The sequence below is a fragment of the Eretmochelys imbricata genome, chromosome 6, assembly GCF_965152235.1.
Source record: "Eretmochelys imbricata isolate rEreImb1 chromosome 6, rEreImb1.hap1, whole genome shotgun sequence".
Lineage (NCBI taxonomy): Eukaryota > Metazoa > Chordata > Testudines > Cheloniidae > Eretmochelys > Eretmochelys imbricata.
This window is the reverse complement of record NC_135577.1, coordinates 122,379,610-122,402,834: the sequence shown is the minus strand read 5'-3', so window position 1 is coordinate 122,402,834 and position 23,225 is coordinate 122,379,610. Positions and strand designations below refer to the sequence as shown.

Below are 23,225 nucleotides of genomic sequence, written 5' to 3'. Positions count from 1 at the left end.
CACACTGTTCTATCAGACTTATACCCTCAATGTGAAACTCACCCCTGCATAAATGGCCTGTGCCCACTTAAGTCCCATGTAATCCCTGTTTAGTGTGGGGGGAAATTAAATTGTTGTCCTTAGAAATACATAGTATATTGAAAAAGCATAGAACAATCTTTAAAATGATTAATTCAGTATCAGCCCAGAACTACAAACGAAATTGCTCTAATACGGTCCTAAGAGTTTATCACAAAGTTAAAAATAAACTTGTATAGAAGTGTTTTCTGCTTCACCAACGATATTTCAGAACTTTAAACACAAGGTAATCAAAGGTCCTCTTAGTTCAATCGGCTAATTCGCCATCTGAAATTCGGTGTCACGATTCTGCTGGACTTCACACCCACACCCTGTTATCTTAAGAGACTGAGATCCCTAGCTGGACTTCAGATTTAGATTTGCACCACAAAGTTAATGAGAAATGTTTCAAAATATACATACATTGTTTTTAGTATAATGGCTATCTTTAAATCATGGATTTAAGATTGATTATGAAAGTCAAGATGGTTGAAAATCATACAAGTCATTACCCTTACGCCCATGAACCTCTCTTTCAGCACAATCCAAGAAAGCAAGAAGACAAATGCTTTGTTACAACAGAACAGGGCAGAGACGTCTGTGGCTGTCAGCTTCTTTAAAGCCAGTAAATACAGGTAATTAGTCAAAGTCCACAGAATAGAAAAGGGAGCAGTCCTTTTAAGAAAGAGTTTCAACGTCAGACCATCTTCACCAAAAATCCGACTGCATTCCCTAAGAAAAGAAAACAGTTTAATACTCAACTCATATTTTGTTTAATGTTCACTTGAGCATGGAAAACACGTTCTAGACTTTTATTATGTTCTAGACATAGTCAAGCGGGCTTCCTGAATACTCAGTACACTCACAAGGAAGTGAGATATTCAGCACCGATAATAACATATCCTACTTTTCTCAGCCACTTCATGCAGGGTGATATTGCAAATAGAATAGGAGCCACTTACCTGGAAGAACCAGCCTCTATGCAGGAACAATCCTGGGTAATGTGTTCTCACATGCATAACTCAGGAGTGTCTATAATACTCAGAGTTTTGAGCCCCTGCCTACTAAATCCATGGATTCAAGGACTATAAATGCCGCTCTTAGTGGCTTGAAAACAGCCCCGCCCCCAGCCTGGAGGTTTCTCTTTTTTCTTTTATAGGAGTAAGGTCTAAAGAGGGACAGGGTAAGATACTAATAACCTTCAGTACTCGGAAATAGCCAGCTATCCCCTCCAACTCAAGTACTCTGCAGTCTTGACACAGTTAACTTCTGAATGTAATATTTCCAGACAGCTCCTGTTAGGTATGTGGAAAAATTCCCACCGTCAGCAAAATTGACCAAAAAAACAAACAAACCCCAACCCACATTTTGTGGCTCCACTTTACTACATTTTTGTCATACACACAGTGAAATGTTGTGTTCACTAGGAGAAATGGAGACATTTGTTTGCGGCTAAAAACTGAGAACAAAATCTGAAGATTCTCAAATACCCTCTTGTTGCTTCACACAGCTCTGAATGAAGTTGTATGGGCAGCTAATATTGGGTGGCGCAGGAATGTCGGTGCTAAAAATTCTGGTTTTAGAGACAATCTAAGTGACACTATTCAAAGTGGTGTCTCAGGTTAGAGGATAGATTGGGTAGTTTAGTGTCCAACCTGCTTAAAGGCAAATGAGTGCACCCCTTTTGAAATTTCATTGTCTTTCTCAAACCAGGTCGGCCCGTCTTTAGTTACTTTTCTCTCTTCTTCATCAAAAGATTCCATGAGACACTCAAAGTATGACTGAAGTCTTGATACAGAATCATAGAATATCAGGGTTGGAAGGGACCTCAGGAGGTCATCTAGTCCAGCCCCCTGCTCAAAGCAGGACCAATCCACAAATTTTTGCCCCAGCTCCCTAAATGGCCCCCTCTAGGATTGAACTCACAACCCTGGGGTTAGCAGGCCAACGCTCAAACCACTGAGCTATCCCTCGCAGGCAGCTTAACATTACCACTTCTTAGCACGCATTATCTCACCAATGAATGCATCATAAAATTCAGACTCAAGTGGACTGAACCTAGGACCCATGAAATTGGATCATCAACAATACTTGGTATTATTAAGAAACCAGTCTAAATTCCTTAAACCCAAGAGTATTCCAAATGCCATGTGGCAATGTTTAGAAGACACCAAAGTATGTGGGATGACTCAGTATTCCTGAGAACGTGCTGTAGTTTAATTAAAGCGAGTCAAAAAATGCAAATTATTTTTGGTGTGGAATTCTTTTAAACTTCTATTTTTAAAAATTTCTCACAAAACTGTTTGGTTTTTCAAAGGAAATTGACATCAAAACTTTTTTTTGGTTTCTATAAGCTGGTTTCAAGAAAATAAATAAATACATAAATAGTTTTCAGCAAAAAAATTTTCGTTTTCAAAAACCAAAAAACTACAATTTCTAGTAATCACCAAGTTCAAGAGATAAGGTAGGGAGCTACCACAGCCCTCTGGAAGTAGACATTTGATGGGAAAGCCCTTACTGCCAAAAGAAATGGACACATATGAGAGGTCAACAGGCTCACAGCCTGGATTCTGAAAATGGACAAAGGATTTGTCATCACTGGTCCATCAAATCCAGTATCCTCCTTTCTTGCAGTGTCCAACACTTGACTCCATAACATACCTAGCCAAATGTGCGATGCAATACATAGGAAACGATTTTCCTTCCTGACCTTGTTCGGCAGTTAACTTGTGTCATGAAACACGATGTATCATTCTGCTTAGCTTAGATCACTAAAAATACTATTACTAGTTATCAGCGCTCATAACATTATTTTGGTTATCAGTCATTTGATGACTGATGATAACCAAAATAATAGGATAATTTGATTATCCTGCCATTTTATCAATCCAGCCATTTGAGTTTATTTTAATTCTAGTATTTGGCTCTACTTCCTGCAACTGAGATCTGCATATTAACTGTCGTATATACTGCATTCAGCAATAATTTCTTTGTATGTGTTCTGAACATCCTGGGCATTAACTTAATGGAGATGCCCTTTGTTCCTGAACTAAGGCACACCATAACAAAAACAGACTCACCAGCAGAATTTACTGTGCTCTTTGGAATAACTCAATCAAGTCCCTTCTAACTCATGTCTTGGCCAAGTGCAGCATGGCTAGTTTTTTCAATCTCAAGAGAAAATCCCATTATTCATCCAAACACCGGGCTGCTCTTCTCATCACCTTTCCAATCTCACCTCTGAAAGATGTTGCTTTCAGGCAGCTAATAAGCCATTATCCTCACGATTTTTAAAATCTGCCATCAAATAAATTGGTTAGTCTCTAAGGTGCCACAAGTACTGCTTTTCTTTTTGCGAATACAGACTAACACGGCTGCTACTCTGAAACCTGCCCTTTAAAAGGTCATTGTCACTGGGATAGCACTCAAGGAGGTACTATTATGCCATCAAATAATTTTTTTCCAGGGGAGCACCGATAGTCACCTGCTCTATTAATTCCCACTTACTACTTAAGAGTTGTCTCTTCCTTTGCAACCACTCAACCAAGGTGCTCTATAAAGCAGTAAACTTCGGTAACAATAAATTGCTTCTCCAAACTGGATCGTGATGTGCCATTCAACAAGTTAATGCTGGCATAGTGAGCTTCATGGATAACCTCAGCTACTCCTGCTGAGCTAGCTGTGCTTACAACTTATTATATTTTGCAAAGATCAGGTCAGAAATGCTGTCTGTAGAAAGAGAGAGCTTTGCATGTTCCAGAATTGTAAGATGATGTTTTGTGTCTTACATTTTTTATCTGTAAACATAATAAAATAATACCAGCCTTGATTCAGTGAAGCATATAAGTACAAGCTTAACTATGAGCATGTGCAGAAGTCCCTTTGACTTCACTGGGAACTAAACATGTGCTTAAATGCTTTGTTGAATATGGATGGACCTGGCACGTGCTTAAAGATGAGTATATGACTAAGTATCTTTCATTCCAAGGGATATAGGTCCTGATTCCAGTCTTGCTAATACTCTGATCTTGTACCATTGGAATCAATGGGAGTTTTGGGACTGACTTCAGCGGGAGCAAGATCGGGACTATACGCTATTGTAAATCCAAAATATCTCAACTGCAGCCAGTGGAGTTTGTTTGGATTTCTGCTGGTGTAAACTAAATCAGAGTCTGTCTGACTGCCCATGAGTCTGTACTACATAAAATATGAAGGCGGGAGGTGGTACCAGCATGACTTAGAGTGGGAGATTACACACAGCACCAAAGCCACCAGTGTGTTATGCAGGTGGTGCAAAGTGAGTGCTGGTGAAAGCTTTGCACCACATCACACCCCTGTGCATTCTGTATAAGGGAAAACTGGATTAGAAATGTGCTGTGGGAGAGGTTCTCTCTGACATCCCCTATGGTCAGCGGGGCAGAGAGCTGGTACTGGCAGACAATGGGAGCTGGCACTGGGAGCTGGAGAGAGATCAGATCACTCACTGCTACATAAGAGGACTCATAGAATATCAGGGTTGGAAGGGACCTCAGGAAATCATCTAGTCCAACCCCCTGCTCAAAGCAGGACCAATCCCCAATTTTTGCCCCAGATCCCTAAATGGCCCCCTCAAGGATTGAACTCACAACCCTGGGTTTAGCAGGCCAATGCTCAAACCACTGAGCTTTCCCTTCCCCCGAGCCAGTGCCACACATGGTGGTGATCTGCCATCAACAGTACTCTAGAAGGGGGCTCTGCAATCTGGCTACCTCATCCTGTGGGTCCAAAGGCTATTCTTGCCGGGGGGCGGGATTGGGCGGGAAAAAAGAGGGCCCCGGAACCTGTCCCCTCCTCAAAGGCCATGCCTGGTGGATGGGGGAAGGAGAGAGGGCCCTGCAGGCTGCCCCTTCTCCGAATGCCCCAGCGGCTTCCCCAAACAGACAGGCTTAGAGGAAAACTGGTGTAGTAAAGCAAACAGGTCATCTCCAAAGGCAAGAGCCATCTGTTTTAAAACCTGCCCCCTAGCAAACTTCGCTTTTTCTATTGTGCACACAGGCCTCAGCCTCAGCTTGGCGCAGTGTATCACATTCTCTAGAGCTCTTGCACCTAGACCTTGCCCTTGGAGCCTGTAAACCAGAATGCACCCTATATGACTCCATCCTCTCCATATACCTGCAGAGAAGTCACTTCACTCACCACTGACACGTGCCAACCTCTGGCATGTAATGCAGCGGCTGTTTTTAACGGCACACGGAAGCACTCCACCACTGAAGTGAACACCAAGTCCAGTGGAAACTGCCAGGAGGTAATGTAGATAGGTAGAATCTAAACATAATTATGCGGATTAAAATTTGGCCAGGGCATCAGTTATGTTACTCTTGCAAAAAAGTACCACAAGATTTTTCATGGCCACAAGTTGCCACTACCTCGCTTTTGTGTCTTAGCCGAGAGATGGCACTCCAGCAGCACAATGCCTTCGAACACCATTCTAGGCAGAGGTGGATTAGGGGTTTGTGGGGCCCTGGCCCAGACCAAGTGCGGGCCCCTCCCCACCCCTTCCTCCTGCAGTCCCCTCCTCCCCCTCAGTGCTCCTGCTGGGGAAATGGGGTCGGCAGGTCGGGGCATGGGGGCCCCCACTTGGCCGGGGCCCCTAGGCATGACCCCATTGCCCCAGTGGCTAATCCACCACTGATTCCAGGGCACTGACACTGAGGGAAAAGTGACACCTTCTGAATCACAAAAATCACTGACTGCAGGCTACATTTGTTTGCCCAAGAATTGGAGCACAGAGAAAGGGGAAAGGTCATTTGGCGTGCAGCCTTCAGGCCGGATTCACCCCAGCGGGTCCCACATAGGGAAGGCAGCTCCATAAGAGCCCCTCCAGGAGAAGCACTGAATTATTACCTCTCTTAGCTGGCTTGGTTCTTGCCTTCTCTTGGGCCAGCCCCTGCCACTTTGGGGGCTGAACCAGGCACCCCAGGGCTGAATCTGGTCCCTCATCTTAAATGTCCTCTGAAGTAAGGATTTGTATTTAGCAGTGTAATTCCCAAGGGGACTGGGGAAATCTGGCTGAGCTACTGTGGGGAGTGCAGGGGCAAGAGGGCCAGAGTGACAAACCACATTTAGTCGGAGCTCTGCTTCTGCTTGTCACTAGAAATTCAATACTTCCCAGCGAAGTCGTCTCTTGCTGGCACCCGCAGCCATAAACAACGTTTGTCCTCAGGGCCTCAATGCTACTCAGCACCTGCTGGCTTTCCCTGGACTCCTAGGTGCAGTAGGTATTCTGGATTGAGTGCTTGAGGGAACGCACTCTAGATCCTACTGTGCCCACCATTAGGGAACCACCACTTGGTACCAGCCCTTACTCAGTGGTATGTGAGATGCCATCCAACTATTTCCAGGGAACAACTGCACATACCGCTGTGGGTAGACTATTGGCAAAGGCTGACTTTTTAAGGGGGAACCGCTTTCCCTGTGAGGTCCACAACATTTCATTACTCGCCCTTCGTAAAGAGTTCGGGCTTCATGCTTCCCTCACAATTCAGGCTCTCTGGCAGGTGCTTACGCTTAATCTACGACCAGGAGGAAAACGGCAGGAGTTGTATTAAAATACTCTACCTTAAGAAGGCTAAAATTGCAAATTGAAATTCAGGGGACCGGTTGCAACAGTGAGTCACTTTTGAGACTAAAAAACAGAATCTCAAGGGTAAGTGGTAAGAGTTTCAAACCAGTTTCAAAGACTTTAACCTTCATAATCCAGCAAACCGAAAGCTGAAAACCAAGACTTTGTCCTGACTAACAGGACTTTTTTTTAAATGCAAAAGAAGCAACAAAGGCTCTGTTTGGCTTTGATAGGCTGGGGTGATATTTCGAAAGGAGAGGACATTAATACTGCCATAGTGGAGATGTTATAGGCATAATTTGTTATGGTCTGTTGCAGAACCTATGGGACAAAATTTCATGCCTCTTTAAGCCACCAGTGAATCACTCTGTCCTACAGAAATAAAAAAACAACACCACACACATACTACTAGCCTAGGGGTAAGCATGGGCCAGACTTGACTGAAACAAATGATCTATTTCACAAAACTAAAGCCAGCAAAGGAAATAGCAAATGGTAGAAAATGAAAGTGAGAACTTGTTAACAGGGAAAATGCTTAAAGCACAAAAGTAATAACTATAAATACATTTTAAAAACAATAAATGATGTTTTAGGATGGTAATAATCAGAAAAACAAAAAATCTCAAGAGACAAGGAGAAGTCTGGATAGTATTATGGGATGATTTTTCACACCTGGACGTTCCCAATTACATAGATAGATTTGGGTTCACCTAATATATGAACCCAAATAATAATACTACCTAATTCCCTGATGTGCCTGTGCAAATCAGATACACTGGCCACTATTACAAAGTCATCATTTGCCAACAGATACCCCGCACCCACACACACACTGGAGCCTGAAATACCACAATTTCACCATATACCTAGAATTGGAAATACTCTGGGAGCTACATAATATCTGTTGGCAAATTCTGATTTTCTACTAGCAAACACTCATACACATTAGCCCTGGCACCTAACTTGCCATTTGTACACGCTCAAGTACTTGATTTGCATTTGCTTATCTGACATTTGTGTGCATAAAATTCCCATATGCGCGCAAATACATACATCCAACTTTGACAATTGGACTCTAAAGGTTTGTGTTGTTGGGTTTTTTTAAATCCAGGGGCCTTTTGTGAGTGTGGGTCAAAGCTCTCAGAATGTCCTAGTTACATTTCGGTATTCCATGAGAGAGAGATCCCTGGAAGCCATTGTGGGGGTGGGGAGGAGCTGACAATAAAATCCCTGTAATTTGGATAAGAATACGTTGAAACCCCACTGCACCAGACATATGGCCCGGGGCGATGGATCCCTCAAGGTGCCCAGCACTCTCTGCTCTCAGGATACTCAGCAGGAGATGCTCCTCAGCTTCCAGGATCAGGCCCACACAGTCTACATTCAGCTGATAGTATTATACTTCCAGTCAACATCAACCAAAGCAGAATCTTCCTTTTCAGGGCCTGGCCCATTGAACTCAATGGGTTTTAGATCAGGCCCAGAAAGTGCATTAATTCAAATAAAATTGTAAAACACTGTTTTACAGTGTCCAAGGGCATAGTACAGGGCATACATGTTTTAGTGATTATAGGTTGTATGAACTGGTAGAGGGGAGGTGGTTCTTTCTTAATAATACAGTAATTTGCAGGCTGCACAAATGGTTATTCTCTGATTTTTGTTGTGGTGGATGTATAATCAGATGATTAACTGATTTACACACAGAAACGATTTGTTCACACAGATAATAGCAAAGCATTCATCCTGATGCTCATTCATTTGTTCTATATTTACTAGTATTGGGCTACGCTCTCCTTCCTGGCCTCACACGCAGAAGCCAAGCGGATAGTGGTTGGTGTTCTCACAAACCATCACAGTTTAGGAAGAACCAGGATGAAGGGATCGTTCTTGCACAAACCACTGTGATCTTTGAAGCAGCAATTAATTAAGTGCAACTGTCCAATTTTAGATGGTCTGATATGATGTAAATAATAATTTAAGTCCAACTTCAGACCTAGGATCCCTACAAGAGCATCAGAGTGAGGGATTTGGCCCATAGGCCCCAATCCTGCAGCTGTTAAAACTCCTAGTGTTCTCAATGGAAGTATCACTCCACCCTCAGTAAGGAGTCCAGACCAGAATCTGATACCCATATGTTTACTAATACCTTACTTCACAGACACTGTTGAAACCAGTGGGGTTGCTTGCAGAGCAAGGTGTTACCAAGTAAGAGTAAGAGTATCTGAATCTGGCCCTTGTTTAAAATTGCCCTATGATTGCTTTGGCAAGACGTTTTACCTCTGGTGAGTTGAATTCAAGTTGCAGTCCCTGGAGCAATTGCAAAATGGCTACTGGAGAGGAACAGGGATGTGCATAGGGTTGCACCTTTCTAATGACTGGTAACCAGACTCCCGAGGCCTCACCCCCTGCTCTGCCTCTTCCCCACAAGACTCCACCCCTCCTCCGCCTTTTCCTTCAAGACCCTGCCCCTCCTCTGCCTCTTCCACCCAGGCCCCACCCCTGCTCCGCCTCTTCCCTCGAGACCCCGCTCCTTCTCCGCCACTTCCCCCAAAACCCTGCCTCTTCCCCTGAAACTCCACCCCCTCTCCACCTCTTCTCCCAAGGCTTCATCCCCTTCTCCACTTCTTCCTTCCCAGATTGAAAAAAAAAAGGGACATCAGGGCTTGTCAAATGGCACCAAGACAGACAAGCCGAAACCCAGACTGTCTGGGTGAAAACAGGATGGGTGGCAACCCTAGATGTGTATGTCACTGTCCATATAACCTAACATTATAACTGCAATTATGCTCCCAGCATTTCTTCACTTCAGATTGAGTTTGCTCTCAGCCCATAGCAAAGTGCAGTGTGTAGCTGCTTTGTGCAAAGCGCAGACTAGGGAGGGCAGTGTGACTCTATAACTCACAATTCCTTCTCTGGGTCTCCCAGCATGGGGGGAAGCAGCCTTTATGGAAAGGGGATGAAAGCCATCTCCCTACTCCCCTCAAGGCAGACTGTGGCCTGATATGTGGAAAGCCTACACAGGGGCATGGGGAAATGGTTTTCATACCATTATTCCACCTACAGGGGCCCTTAAGACAAGCCACGGTCTTCCATCTCCCCAGCTTTGAGCTTCATCTTGGCCAGCTCTGATTTATTCTGGTCAGACTTTATACTAAGGTTGTATGTTACAGGTGCAAATAGTATCTGCCATAAATGGCTATAAGCACATCAATACAAGGTATAATCCATGTTTGTAATCCATGGTTATAAGCAACCAATTGACCTGTTGAACTCAATAACAATCTATAAAAATTAACCATTTATTCAAGCATATGTAAATAATCTATTAACTTCTAATAAACTATATATGACTGGGACCTTAAAATAAAGTGTGATCTTTATTCTGCCCCATCACACCAAAAAGCAAACTATATAACTAGAGTCGAAGAAAACAGCTGTCATTTGAGTCAACAGTTATGGAGATGCTTAAAGCAACAGTGTCACAATAAAACCCACCTGAATTTTTTGATTGGAGACTGCTTTTCCTGTGCAGTTGCAAGGTGCCCAGAATAATAAACGGGGAAAAACATAATGTTCCAGTTTGTTGAAAACCAAGTCATGAAAAATGGATAGTCAAAGTTCTTATATGTGATTTTCACAATCTGTGTGGTTCCAACCCAAGAGGATGAGACTGATAAGATTATTAGAAATCCCCAGACAACCTTAAGAAATGTAGATGTGCAAGATTGACACCGGGTCTGTGATTGGTTTTCTTGGCTGTTGTTCTCGGTATGGGTTTGTGTCCCTTCTTCTCCTGAAAAAAAGAGGAGAGTTACAGGCAAAATGGATCCATTTCAAGCAATTCATAATTTCTGCTATAGTATCGGTTTCTTTAGCACCTCATCCCCCTGGACCAAACACAATGCCCCCCAGACAAACACCTGGAATGCTGCAAAGAAGTACTTCAGTAATAAAACAACTGCAATTTCAAGGTGATGGGAACAAAGTACAACCAAATTACAGTGGCACAAGATACCAGCCACTGTTTCGAGGCCTTCTTTTGTCAGTCAAGCCTGTAGCGTACAGCTGTATCCCTCTCTTAAGGCCAACTATGTTACAAAACCAAAAACTGTATGTTTGCTATGTAAGCCCATAGATCTGAAACTAGGAACAAGCCTTTACAATTCAAAGGTCTTGACTCAGAAAGCATATTTTTATTTACAAGCTTAGGGAAAAAATAGTTTGGTCATTTCCTTTTAAAGTTCATCACATAGAATGAGACAGATTTGCAGCTGTACAGTTAAAAATGGAAATGGAACAAAAGTAGATCTTGGTAATAAAATCAGTAGATAGAAACAAAGAAGAAATAGATTGTGATCATTCCATACTCTAGTTACTGTGGAAATGGTGAAACAGTTGATTAATTTTGCTCCTTGGTCTGATGTGCCAGTAGAATAGTCAGCCTATCTTACTACATGAGAATGTAGCATGGTGGTTTGGTTTCAGGAATAAAGGGGTTAATGTTAAAAATCACTACAAGTAGCTACTCCACATGAACAACAGCTACCTTAACTACATGTTTTTACTGTCGATAGGTTTGACCAGTGTATAACATTATATATTGTGGGGATCCATTTGTTTATTAATGTGAATAGGAACTATACACCAGCTGTGAAGACAGGCTACATCATGAGTTCTGTTATAGAGCAGGTCAACATAACAACATGTGAGAAAGGCAGGATTTCAGACCAAAGCTTGACTTCCCTTTGATGTAGTTGCTTTTGATATAGGATTAACATTATTTAAACGTAGTGGACCAAGTTAGTAGAGGTACATCAGGGTGAATTTGATCTCGGAAGTGTTTCTTTTAATTATATCAGAGAATGCACTATAACCAAGAACTTTATAATGAGGAAACAGTGCATTTTGCAACTGTGCAGTGGTCTGTTTCTTGAATATAGATGGTAAGGAGGTACACCAGCAGGAGTTTTAACTCCTCGTTGGGCCACCCAAACCAGAGAAGTCAAAGGATAGGGACCAGGCCCGCCCACCCCAAGTCCCACTGGACCTCCAGGTTGCGGGTTGAGCAATAGGCCAACAATCTAACCTCATAAAAGAGTTAAGTTACAGAAACACAACGCTGCAGCCATTCCAGCAAACAGCACGAGAGACAGAGACTGCTGAGCCTTGTTCACGCCCAAAGTGACAGCTATTTAGCTGTTCCGTTTAACAGTGAAAAAAAGAGTTCAAATCAAATTAAAGGTCTATTAATAACAGGCAGAGAATAATTAGAAAGTGCTTTGAAAAGATAGCTTTTACAAAATGCAGTCAGTTTAACATTCTCTTCAACTGATGGGGGGCAGGAGCGAGAGCATGATATTTTAGTCATACTAATAATGACTGACCGCTACTACTGAAAGGTAAATTATAGTTTGTTTGCAAACCAGAGATGCCTGCACAGAACATGTTATGTAATATTCACACATGGGGTTACCTGCAATGCAGAACTATGAAGCAATTAACTCTCATTGATCTAACAGTTACAGTAATCACAGAATAATAGAAAGCTAAAACACCTTTGCACGGGCCCTACATTTTCCAATTACCAAACAACTATGTAATTACTATAACTGTGCACGAAGCTATCATTAGCATTTGGTTTGGATTTTGCAGCCGCAGATGTGGATGTTATTGAAAACAAGAGAAACATACACTCCTTGTGAGTTCTTGCTTGGTTCAAAAAGGTACATGAGCCTCCAGTCTGATTAATCTTATATGGTGGAATAGGGGAAGTAGCATAAGTTCCTTCAAAAGTCCATGGGATTTCTGCTCCAAAATCACTTAAGCTCTTCAAAAGTCTCATCCACCAGCAAAGATTAAAAAAACCTAACAATTCTGAATAACGAGCCTGCGGCCTGGATTCCAAGAGGGTGGCCTACAGGTATAATGGGCATAAATAAATCCATACTAAACGGGTAGGAAATTTCCAAAGATTCCATTTCTACTGGTCATCAGGGTGGAGCCAGGCCTGGGCAGGGAAACAGAACCAATGCGCAGATGCTGAAGGGTGAGCTACCACAAAATAAACAAACACATCAGTCAAAGCAACCAGTAAATAACTTTTCACAACCACCAAGATGGCAGAGCTCTTCTGTGTCTGCAATTAATCCAATCAGCAACATAGCAATAATCATCACTTGTCATGGGCATGGAAACAAATTCGGGGATCCAAGAAGCGCAGAGGAAAAGGAACAGAACTGATAAGACACTGTGGCCGGAGGAACACGGTATTGGAAGGCAGCTAGTGACCAGAAAACCCCATACATTCTGTGTTTAACTTTTCGTTTAACATAGTCTTTGCTTATTATGGCTGAATGGCAGTATGGTAACAAAAGGGGTCTTGCAAAGGAATGGTACGTGAAACAGCATAATGCACAGGCTGCTCTTCTACATGCATCAGTGTCCGCCATCCATCTTGTAGACCTGAAATTTAGGTCACTATGCTTTCTTTGTGACTACTCCTCATGTGGACCTATATTGTCCCTGTCTAGCTACAGTACTTTCCCAAGACAACCTTGCTCGATCTTATTCCTTAGAAAGGGATGCCCAGAACTGAAAAAGGGATGCAGTCAAACGTGATAGGGTGCCAAGTTCAAGGAGAATCTGGTCAGGGAGCTACCACTCCTCAGAGGGACCAAGGTCTTCCTTAGGGAACTCAGGATTGATTCTGATTTTGGTTTCACACAAGTGTTGGCTTGAATGATCACCAGTATAAGTGAGATCAGAATCAGGTCTCTAGTGTCTTGGGTATGATCCTTCTTGCATGCTATTCACTTTTGTCTCAGGGTATCTCAGATATTTCTCCAGGATACCCAGCAGTTCTCTCTGCAACTCGTATACTTTCTTTCTACAGGACTACTAGCTCCCTCAGTTCACCCAGCTGATTGGGACACTAGAAATGGCTGCCTCTTCTCAGAGTTTGGGCAATGGAGAGACAGAAAAGGAGACTCAACTCCCACATTCTCAATGTGTTTGGGAGATTCAGCCTCCACCGCCTCCTCCTCCTCTTGCCACTTTGACTCCAGGGTTTTCCCAAGGAGCTTGGGCAATGATGCTATTTCAGTCCCAACTGCTCTCCTCCTGCTAGAAGAATTCAGCAGACTTGAAAACTCTGCCTCAGGCCAATGCGTCATAGTTGTGTCCATCCCACCCACACGGATGAAGGAGCCACCAGTGCCCAGGTTGATCTGCTGATGGAGAAACTAGAGGCAGCACCATACCTACAGGTTCACTTGGGCTACACTGCTGCAGTAAAGGGGGAGGCTACATCCTGCGGTAAGCCCTGATGCCTTCCTCAGCAGCTGACTGGTGATCTGAGCTGGGGTTGATGGTCTTGCCTAGATATCGTTCCACCTCTTGCTCTTTCTCTTCCTCCTCTTCAGAACATCCATGGTCTGAGGTGAGAGGGCCAGTGGCTTTGAGAAGGAATAGAGCTGGCTTTTAAGGGTCCCTGGGCTCTGGCCTGGCTGAAGCTGAGGAAACACCACTTTGTAAAACTAATGGTGTGTTATTATTTATCATCCTTTAAAGGTCTTCCATGGCTATTGGGCTTATACATCCAACTTCTCAGATACTAAACCATATATTCCTATTAGGGACCATGCGTCTTTTTCCCCTACACTCTTCAATCCCTCCAAACCCCAATTTTCAATAGACAAAGGAATGGCTTTCGTGTGGCTGTGTTGCTCATGGCACAGGAAACCATGTCAATGCTTTCTGACATTGCATCAACCACGGCATCCTTCCAAGACAGACGAAAGCAGCCTTTTGCAGGCATATCGCCTTGCCAGATATGCGGCTATTGTGCCTACCTGATCTGATCTGCCTCTCGACTCTGCTGTGCCGGCAAATTCCAGAGGGGCTTCGACTCTGCAGCTCAAGAATGGGAGCAGCAGAATCTTCAGCAACAGATAAAGGGGAGAGCTGCCTACTGATGCCACTGCGTGTGCTGGGGCAGTTGGCTCCTGGCTTGCATCGGGTGACAGATGATCGGGAGACACCTGAGAAGAAAGAGTTTGCATAAGTTTGACTGTAAGTGCCCTTGAGGACAAGGTGTTGTGGGATTTCAAACATCTTGACAGTGAAATGCATACAAATGACTCATGGGGGAGGGGTGCACACAGCAATAATCAAAGCCCCCGCTGGCCAAAAATGAATTATCTTCCCCCCCATACACAGAAGCTCCCTACGATGATTAACTGTTTTTCCTGAAGGAATTAGAGTCCTAAACTGAAACACATTTTTAGCTACCATGCGTCATCCATTTGGTTTGAACAATCAAAGAGGCATTTGTACTCACGTGGACCCTTCCTGACCACTGACACTGAAACAAGCAAGAGTGGAGGACACCATTTCCTCATGGCATGGGAAGGGATTTTCTTGGAATGATCCTCCCCTGGTGTCACCAAGGACAGCCTTACCAGAGGAAAGTTTCCTCTTTGTTACATCCTGCAGAGTGTCTCACCATGGATACTTGAAGTCCTTGATGGTTGTATAGAAACAGAAGCCAGTGATAACCGTCTGAAACCAGGACAACTGTTCTTTCTATCACTGGAAGGAGTCTGCTTTATGACTTCAGACCCAGTTAGGGTGCTGAAATGCTTTCTGGCTAGCCACATCGGCACCTCGGGTCTTCAGAGAAGTTGTCTTTTCTCCTTCTGCTCAATGGAAACAACACCAAGGCGGAATAGGTGCTTATCCCTAGGAGGCTGGAGAAGAGGTGGAAAGCAGCAGGTAAGACCCAGAACCCAGAAATACATGGCTGGAATCAACCAGATGTTAGGTTGATATAAATTTTGCTGCTGAGGAAGACACCATGTTCTTTGAGCGAGAACTTGCAGGAGTGAATGAAGAACCAGCAGATGACAGAGGAGAATGGACACATCAGCATAATGGTCTGAACCTGGCCAACTAAGCCTGGCTCTTCTCTTCCATGTGATGAATGTCTTGCACAGATTCACAGATTTATTTGAGGCTGGGGGCTTATTTAACCTGTCAGCACACAAGCAGCACATCAGTCACTAAGTCAAGATCACATGGAATAGGGAAAGAAATGTAAGACATGATTTGGAAATTAATTGTGGCTGCCTATCCCCTCCCCTAGCAGCTGGATTTTCAATAGGTAACTTTATCACCCAAACCTGTGGTGTTATTTATACCTACACTGGCAATTGCTGGCTTTGCCATGACTCTACTGACCTTGGCATGCCAATCAAATCTGTTTTCCAATGTAACTGAATACAAACCCTGCTTGTAAGATGCCAACTGTGCAACGATATAGCAGACTAACAGAATGATTATTCCTTCTTTACACAACCAACAAGCAACACTTGGGCTTTTTGTGTGTGCAGGTAATTCCATGCCAAACAATGGCACCAGGGCATATAGACACAGAGGAACGTATCTGATGGAGCCCATGAAACAAGTTACATCCTTCTCTGGGAAGGCGGGATGGGTGTTGTATGTTCTTTCCCATTTGCAAATCTGAAGTCACGTTTGCTCTACTATCACCACATACAACATAGTGGAAGATACAAACAGGGCTAATAATTATGTTTTGTAGGTACGGTCTTGTCATTATACAGAAGAACATTCTCTCCAACAGATGCAACTTTCATTATCCAGATCCTGTCAGTTCAGTTCCTCTATATTAGGTAGACAGTAGTCAGAACCACCAGCTAAACCTTTGAGGATGATCTGCCTCAAAGTTGTTATCAGCCAGCCTTCTCTTTCTCCAAGTTTGGATATCCGTGTTCTCTCTGTGAGAAATTCACCCCAGTGCGGAAGTTCAACACAAGGGCTACGCCTGAGACCCCAGCCAGGTGGGTAGGGATGCAACCCCATGCTCTGAGTGTTCCTAGCCTCTGTTTGCCAGAAGCTGGGAGTGGACAACAGTGGATGGATCACACGATGCCTGCCTGTTCTGTTCATTCCCTCTGAAGCACCTGGCACTAGCCACTGTTGGAAGACAGGATACTGGGCTAGATGGACCATTGGTCTGACCCAATATGGCTGCTCTTATGTTCTTATGAGTTTTGTAACTGGTAAAATCATCCTATAAATACTCCTAGCTGAAATGCGTAACTATGAGAGCACACCTTCTATGTAAGGTGAATGTAACAACACTGCATGAGACAGCTTCGCAGAGACTCGTGTGGTATTGAACCTTTATCCTGTACTGTATTACTATTGGCTTTCAGCAGTAAACCAGACCAATATTGGTTATTTGGTCTCCTGAACATATTTCATAATGAACCAAAGTGTGGTCAAGCAATTGACTACAATTTATCAACATTGTAATCTTGACTTTACAGCCAGTCTCTCTGTGGTCTTGGCCAGCTCACGTCATCTCTCCAAGCCTCATATTTCCCTGCCTCGTAAAGGGGGATAATATTATCTACCCCAAAAGGGTTAGGAAAAGTTTGTAAAGCTCTTTGATGATGATGAAAAGCACAACATACGTGCTAAGTATTATGACGGATCTGGAACATTTCCCTCATACAACACAGCACAATGCCTTACTCTACAATTGACAAATGGTACTTGCAACATCCACAGTCTGAAATCCCAGGGGCTAAAATGATCAATACGTTTAGGCCAAAATTTTCAAAAAGTCACTAGTTATTTTGGGGGTCCCACATTGAGGCACCTTAAAAGAGCCTTATTTTCAGAACATGCTGAGCACCCACCCTCTGAAAATCAGCCTTTAAGATGGCTCACCCCAAATCACCAGTCACTTTTGAAAATGTACTTCTTGGCCTTTACATATCAATGATAAAATGAGGATAATATAGAAATATGTATCCCAAAGAGATTGCAGACAATTAGGAGAGACAGGTCACATCCCAATCCATAAATCCAGATCTAGTGCTGGATAAAGCATCAGGATTAGCCTCAGCAGGAGCTTAGTGGAGTATTTGCAACGAAAACTGCAGAAAGCATTTTTTCTTATACACGCACACACAGCTCCTGGTTATTGATATGCTGTATAACAGTGTGGCATCAATCTTTTTGCATGTGTTGAGAACCTCAAGCAGTTGAGACTGAAATTGCCAATTAAGAAACTATATTTAATTTGAAGACACTACTTGTGTTAGTGCAATATTCTTCCCTGATCTTCGAGAGCAATCAGGTAGCACAGCAATTAATCAATAGTTTATTGTTAGAGCTGGAAAGCTTTGGACTATGCCATTTTAGGCTCTAAATATATTTCAAGGATATATTTTGACAGTGAAGGTGAGCAGATATATTCCAGATAATTTATCTAAGCCTACTATTTTATTAGCAGCAAGGACAACGTATCACAGATTGCAGTACCATGTAAAGAAAGCTCACATATTGTTTTGCAGATCACAGATGCCTACATGCACTTTGTTAGCTCTGGCTTAAAATAGAAGAACCAAAAGCAGAGCTTGCAAAGCTACTATTCTTTATTTTCTTCACAGAGCAGTTGTACATTATCAGGCAGTGTAAAGAAATGCATGGAGTCCCTCTGGATTTGCACCAGACTAACAAGAGCAGTATTTGCCACAGAGATATATATTCTTCTCTCTTTCTAGGAATTGTCACATGTGGCTATCGAAGGATAGCCGATGGGTCTGGCCACATCTCTGCCTGGCAGCTCCTGGATGCGGCAAGAACCCATCTGTGCTTGGCAGCTCCTGGATGCGGCAAGGGCAGGGCCGGCCTTCCCAATGCAACCCTAGACAAGCAAGTGGGTGTGGAGGGAGCAGAACCGGGTGAAGTTATGGCTCTGCCCTCCCATGCACAGGTTGTCAGAGGTGGCCAGGTGAATGTGGGACGTAAGCCACGCCCCAAAGAAGGGTGAAACAACTTACCTTCTCCTCAGAGCAAAAGGAGAGTGTGACCCTCAGAGACCCTAAAAGCCAACTGGCAAAGGGTTCACTGTCATGGAACGGCAATTTCCTAGCAAGCCTGATAAACTCACTACACTTAACACATTGCTGTCATAGTATTTACCGATTAAAAACATCATGTGAAGTATCATATGAAAGCTTATATCAGATTAGTCATCATGAGCATTGTGTGATGTGCGTATGACTGCCAGTCAGGAAGTTGAATGTACATACTAAAAATATGTTTAAACTATGTAACCAGGCAGAGTTGATAAGTTTTTCCCAGACACAAAGGAATGTTGATTTACCCCTCTGCCTAGATCTCTGATGTACATTGATCAGGATAAGCCAAATATGATAGAAGTACCTCATTTGCATCTGAGGTAAACAGGAAAAACAAGTTAACAGGAGGATGAGAACGCAGCCTGGTTTCAAAGCACACCAGAACACAAAGCAGCAGGAAACAAGGAGCTTATCCTAGGGGTACCCTTCAAAGGGGTTCATTTCAAAGGTTTGCTGGCCTATAAGAAGGGACAAGAACCTTTTGGTTATCCATTACTGAGGGAGCAAAAAAGACAGCACTTTTTGCATCCATAAGAGTTTGATCCCAACCCTGAAGGCTGTTGATACTGAGCAGTTGCTTTAGGTTAGAAACTTATCTTAGACAAAGGTTTTAGCCTGTTACAAGTAATGATCAGTCTCTTAGAAGCATGTTATACTTCTGTTTTATTTGTAACCATCATTGTTTCCATTATTCTTACTCAATACTCACTTGAATCTCTGTTCTTTGTTAATAAGCTTATTCTCCTTTTACTATAAAGTCATCTCAGTGCTGTGATATTAAGTAACACATGCCTTCCCACTTGAATCCAGCAAGCTGGTGTGGATGCAGTCTCTTTGGAAGCAGCAGACTTGGAAATTACTGAAAGTGCCCAGTGACAGGGGCTGCACTCTTCAAGGGAACGCTTCTAGCAAATTAGGGAACAGGGGGTGCACCAAATATTAACCTGCAAGGCAAAGTAAGGGCTCGCAGAGTCCTGAGAAGTTTGTCTGGGGTAGTTAGCAGTCTGAGAGCTGTCACTCAATTTAGCACCAGCACGTCTCTCTCTTGCTGAGGCAGGGGGGTAACACACCCCAAGAAAGCACTACAAGGAGCCTGGAAGGAACTGTGACTTCAAGAGGGGTCCCCGGGGCTGGTGTTGGCACAGAGCAGCTTATGTAGCCCCTATCATCTGCATGGAGCCCAATCTGTCTAGGTACTTCCCAGGCTGCCATCACTGTAGTATCTGAGTGCCTACAATCATTAACAGATTTACCCTTGCAACACTCCTGTGAAGTATTACTCCCATTTTACAGATGGGGAACTGAGGTACCGTAAGATTAAGTGACCTGCCCATGGATACACCGGGAGCCTGTGGCTGGTCATCAAACCCACTTCTGCTGAATCCCAGCCCAGTGCTAGGCCAGTGGTGGCTCTTCAACCCTGAGTGAATGGATTTTCACTTATTCCTCAGAATGCAATATCAAACCTTTCCGCTTTTTCTGCGGATCGTTCTGTTCAAGGAACTAAATGATGTTGCTAACTATTATTTGAGATCTGTGTAACACTGCGTCACTGTGCCTCACACTCTACGTCCCCCACAGAAGGCTACATTTTACCCCATCCACCTGACCAGAATACCACCATCAGCTCCTCTCTTCAGAACCCCCACACTTCCCATCACAGCTCCTCACATTCCACCATGGCAATTATCACTCCCACTGGGACAGATCCATTTCTAAACCAAGCAACAGGATTATTGTGCGTAGTTTCAGTGACTTTTCCGAGGCTTTTCCTCCCACACCCCCGTGATTTCTCTCCCTAGACATGGTCTCTCTGTTGCAAATGCTGTTGGTTATGGACAGGAGGTGAGATTCATAGAGACAAGCAGTGAAGCAGAAAGCTGTATTCTGTCATGTTCAGCTCCCCCTCCACACCTCTGAATGACTTTTGGTTTCACTCGGTAAAATCAGTTTTTCAAAGGAGAACATGGAGTTAGTGTAATTGTACACACAATCTGCCTAGCAAATCCATTCTTACATGATTACTTTACATAAGCTACTGGCAACTGTTGCATAATCTGTCATTTACTGTTGTACCAAACCCTTACCTGACTTCATCAGAATATTGCAGAGTAACACCAGGGATGAATCTGGTCGATGACCTTACATTACATGAACCATCAGTTTAGAATGAGTCTGTATTTTGCACAGAATTTGGTGATTTATTTTAAAAATTTATCATAATAGATATTGGGGCAAATCTCCAAGACAGCATTTCTTGCAGTACGACCCCTCTCCCACCTCAAAAAGCTTATAATATAATTTTATGACAATACATAAAGCAACAAGCGGGTTTAACAAATAATACACGGGAGAACAGGAAGTGAGTTCATGGGACTGCATAGAGCTAGCAAGAGGATAACTTCATGCTCTACTTTGATTATTCAAGTAAGCAAATGGTTAATGTATGATCTTAATTAGCTGATTGGTTCCTGTGTGGATTCCTTTCGTATTCTGCCATTCATGAATTTCCAAGAACAGCAGTAAATCCAAAACTTGCTGCTCAGTTCAACTGTGTCCCTTACTCACATGAGTATGTAATTAATTGGATTGCTCATGTGAGTGACAGTTACAGGATGGGTCTCTTACACCAGGTGCTTAAATCTAAGAGCATGTAATTTAAATCTAAGAGATTGTACCCTGCTACAACAATAAGAGGGAATAAATCCCCCCTCTATGCCCCCGATGCACCCACATAGACTATGCCCAGATTGAGGATCCTGGACACAGGGATTGGGAAAGTAAGAGCTCTGGAGCAGATACAAGTGAGGACGGAGTGGGCAGAGTCATGGCTTCACCCACCCCCCACATGCCAGTCAATGATGTTCACTGAGCGCTGAAGAGGGGTATAGTAATTTACCCCCTCCCAATGCAAGTGGGAAGCCCAAGGAGGAATCACACCCAAAGTTAGTAGAAAGAGTCTGTATTACTGTGCAAATGGGTATTGATCTGTTTGGCACTGTAGTGCTCCCCTTCTAGCTTCAAAATCCATTGAAGCACTAAATATAACAATGTCTTTGTGACACATCTGCAGGTCAGTTCAGTACAGTATGTTCCAGTGTCTACTAGAACAAAGGGGTCCTTGCCAACCTCCCCCAGTCTAGGCAGACTCGGAATAATAGAAGTGTTATGTAAAAAATGGAGCAGCATTTCCGTACCAATCAGCTACAAAAACAATTCTGGAAGGCGAGGTAGGTCAGTGGGATGGGTTGACTCAATTCCCCTAGCATCCTCAAGAGTATCTGCCACTAGAAACATATCGGGTCAGCCTAAAATCACCTATTATTGCTTAGAATTTGAGGATACCTGTGTCATGGTTACAGAGCTAGCTACATCTGTGCCTCCTTCTCTGGTCTCCCCGAGTGCACTGGCCTTTGCCCTCAGGCCTCGTGCGCCTCCTGGGATGGAATTCTGGGATTCCCCCACCAGATCCCGGGCTATAGTACACTGAGGATCAATTGTGCTTACCTAGCGGGTCCGACTGGGTTCACCACCAGCTGCAAGCCTTTCCTTTGGGAGCTCTGACCAGTAGCGTATACAGGGACCAGGCACTTTTCCTTCTCTTAAGAGTAGGAACAAAGGATAGCAAAAGAGCAAAAGGTTTTTAAAACAAGAAACGGTCTATACACATGCCTACCTTACCTAAAGGCTTGCCATCCCTTGGCAGAGACTCTCTTCATTGTCTCTTCCAACACCTGCCCATCCCTACCCTTGAGAGTGTCACTTTTATCCCCCCCTCCCCGAAGTCCTTTGTCTCAGGCATTTGCTTCTCCTGTTTTTGATCCTTTTGATCCTTTCCCTTGGCAAGCTAGGCTGGTGAGCTCTGCAGGTGGTCGGAGGTAGAACCTCAAAGCAAATGGCCCCTGAAGGGTGTTTTAAGTGTTAGCCAATGGGTAGTTATCTGAAGCCATTATACTCTTTCTGGCCTTGAATCAACCCCATGTTTTCATACAGTTACCCCGCTTAAAACAGACACATATGGAGCATATAGCATTCATAAATGTTGCAAAGCAGTCTCATGTCCTTCACAACTAAAATACTGCAATAATCCAGAAAGTAAATAAATATGCAGGGACCATTTTACACAATTGGTTCTGTACGGGGAGACTTTGGCAAATGAGTAAAGTGCCTGAAACCACTATGGCTTATTGCTAAAAGCAGCCAAGTCAGCAGGCTGTAAATTAGCCAAGTCAGCAGGCTTAGCTTAACCAAGGCAGGAGGGGAAGGGGGTTTTTGGGTGCCACAGGGAGGGCAGCTTGACCCCGCATCCTTCCTGATAATACTTGTGTTGAAGTTGCTGATACATGCATCTTAGAAGAGCAGGATGTGCCCCAGGAATGTCTATTGGGGCCTCAAGGCTACAAACTCTGGAAAAACCCACACCTGGTTAATCGATAATCAGAAGGAGCCTCTTGCTTGCTCATTGGAACTGCTTGCTTAACAAGTTTTCTTTAAGGGACATGTCATTCTATTAGTCATGTATAAATAAGGGGGACTCTTCAGGACTGGACTCTCTCTCTCTGGATGCATCTTGTGTTTCCCAGCGGCAGATGGGCTTCCACTGTGCCACT

At 43.6% G+C, this 23,225-nt stretch overlaps 1 protein-coding gene across 2 annotated transcripts in view; it reads right to left on the bottom strand.

Moving 5' to 3' along the window:
* SLC35F4 (solute carrier family 35 member F4) overlaps positions 1 to 23,225 on the bottom strand; it is a 188,416-nt gene that overhangs the window by 20,605 nt on the left and 144,586 nt on the right. Inside the window, exons 2-4 of one of the 2 annotated variants that reach the window (XM_077820593.1) lie at positions 14,509 to 14,697; positions 10,154 to 10,451; positions 570 to 789 (exon numbers count right to left, since the gene is read on the bottom strand). In XM_077820593.1, coding sequence (XP_077676719.1) covers positions 570 to 789; positions 10,154 to 10,451; positions 14,509 to 14,697 — 707 coding nt within the window. The remainder of the gene's footprint in view (positions 1 to 569; positions 790 to 10,153; positions 10,452 to 14,508; positions 14,698 to 23,225) is intronic. The other variant, XM_077820594.1, reaches the window with a different exon arrangement.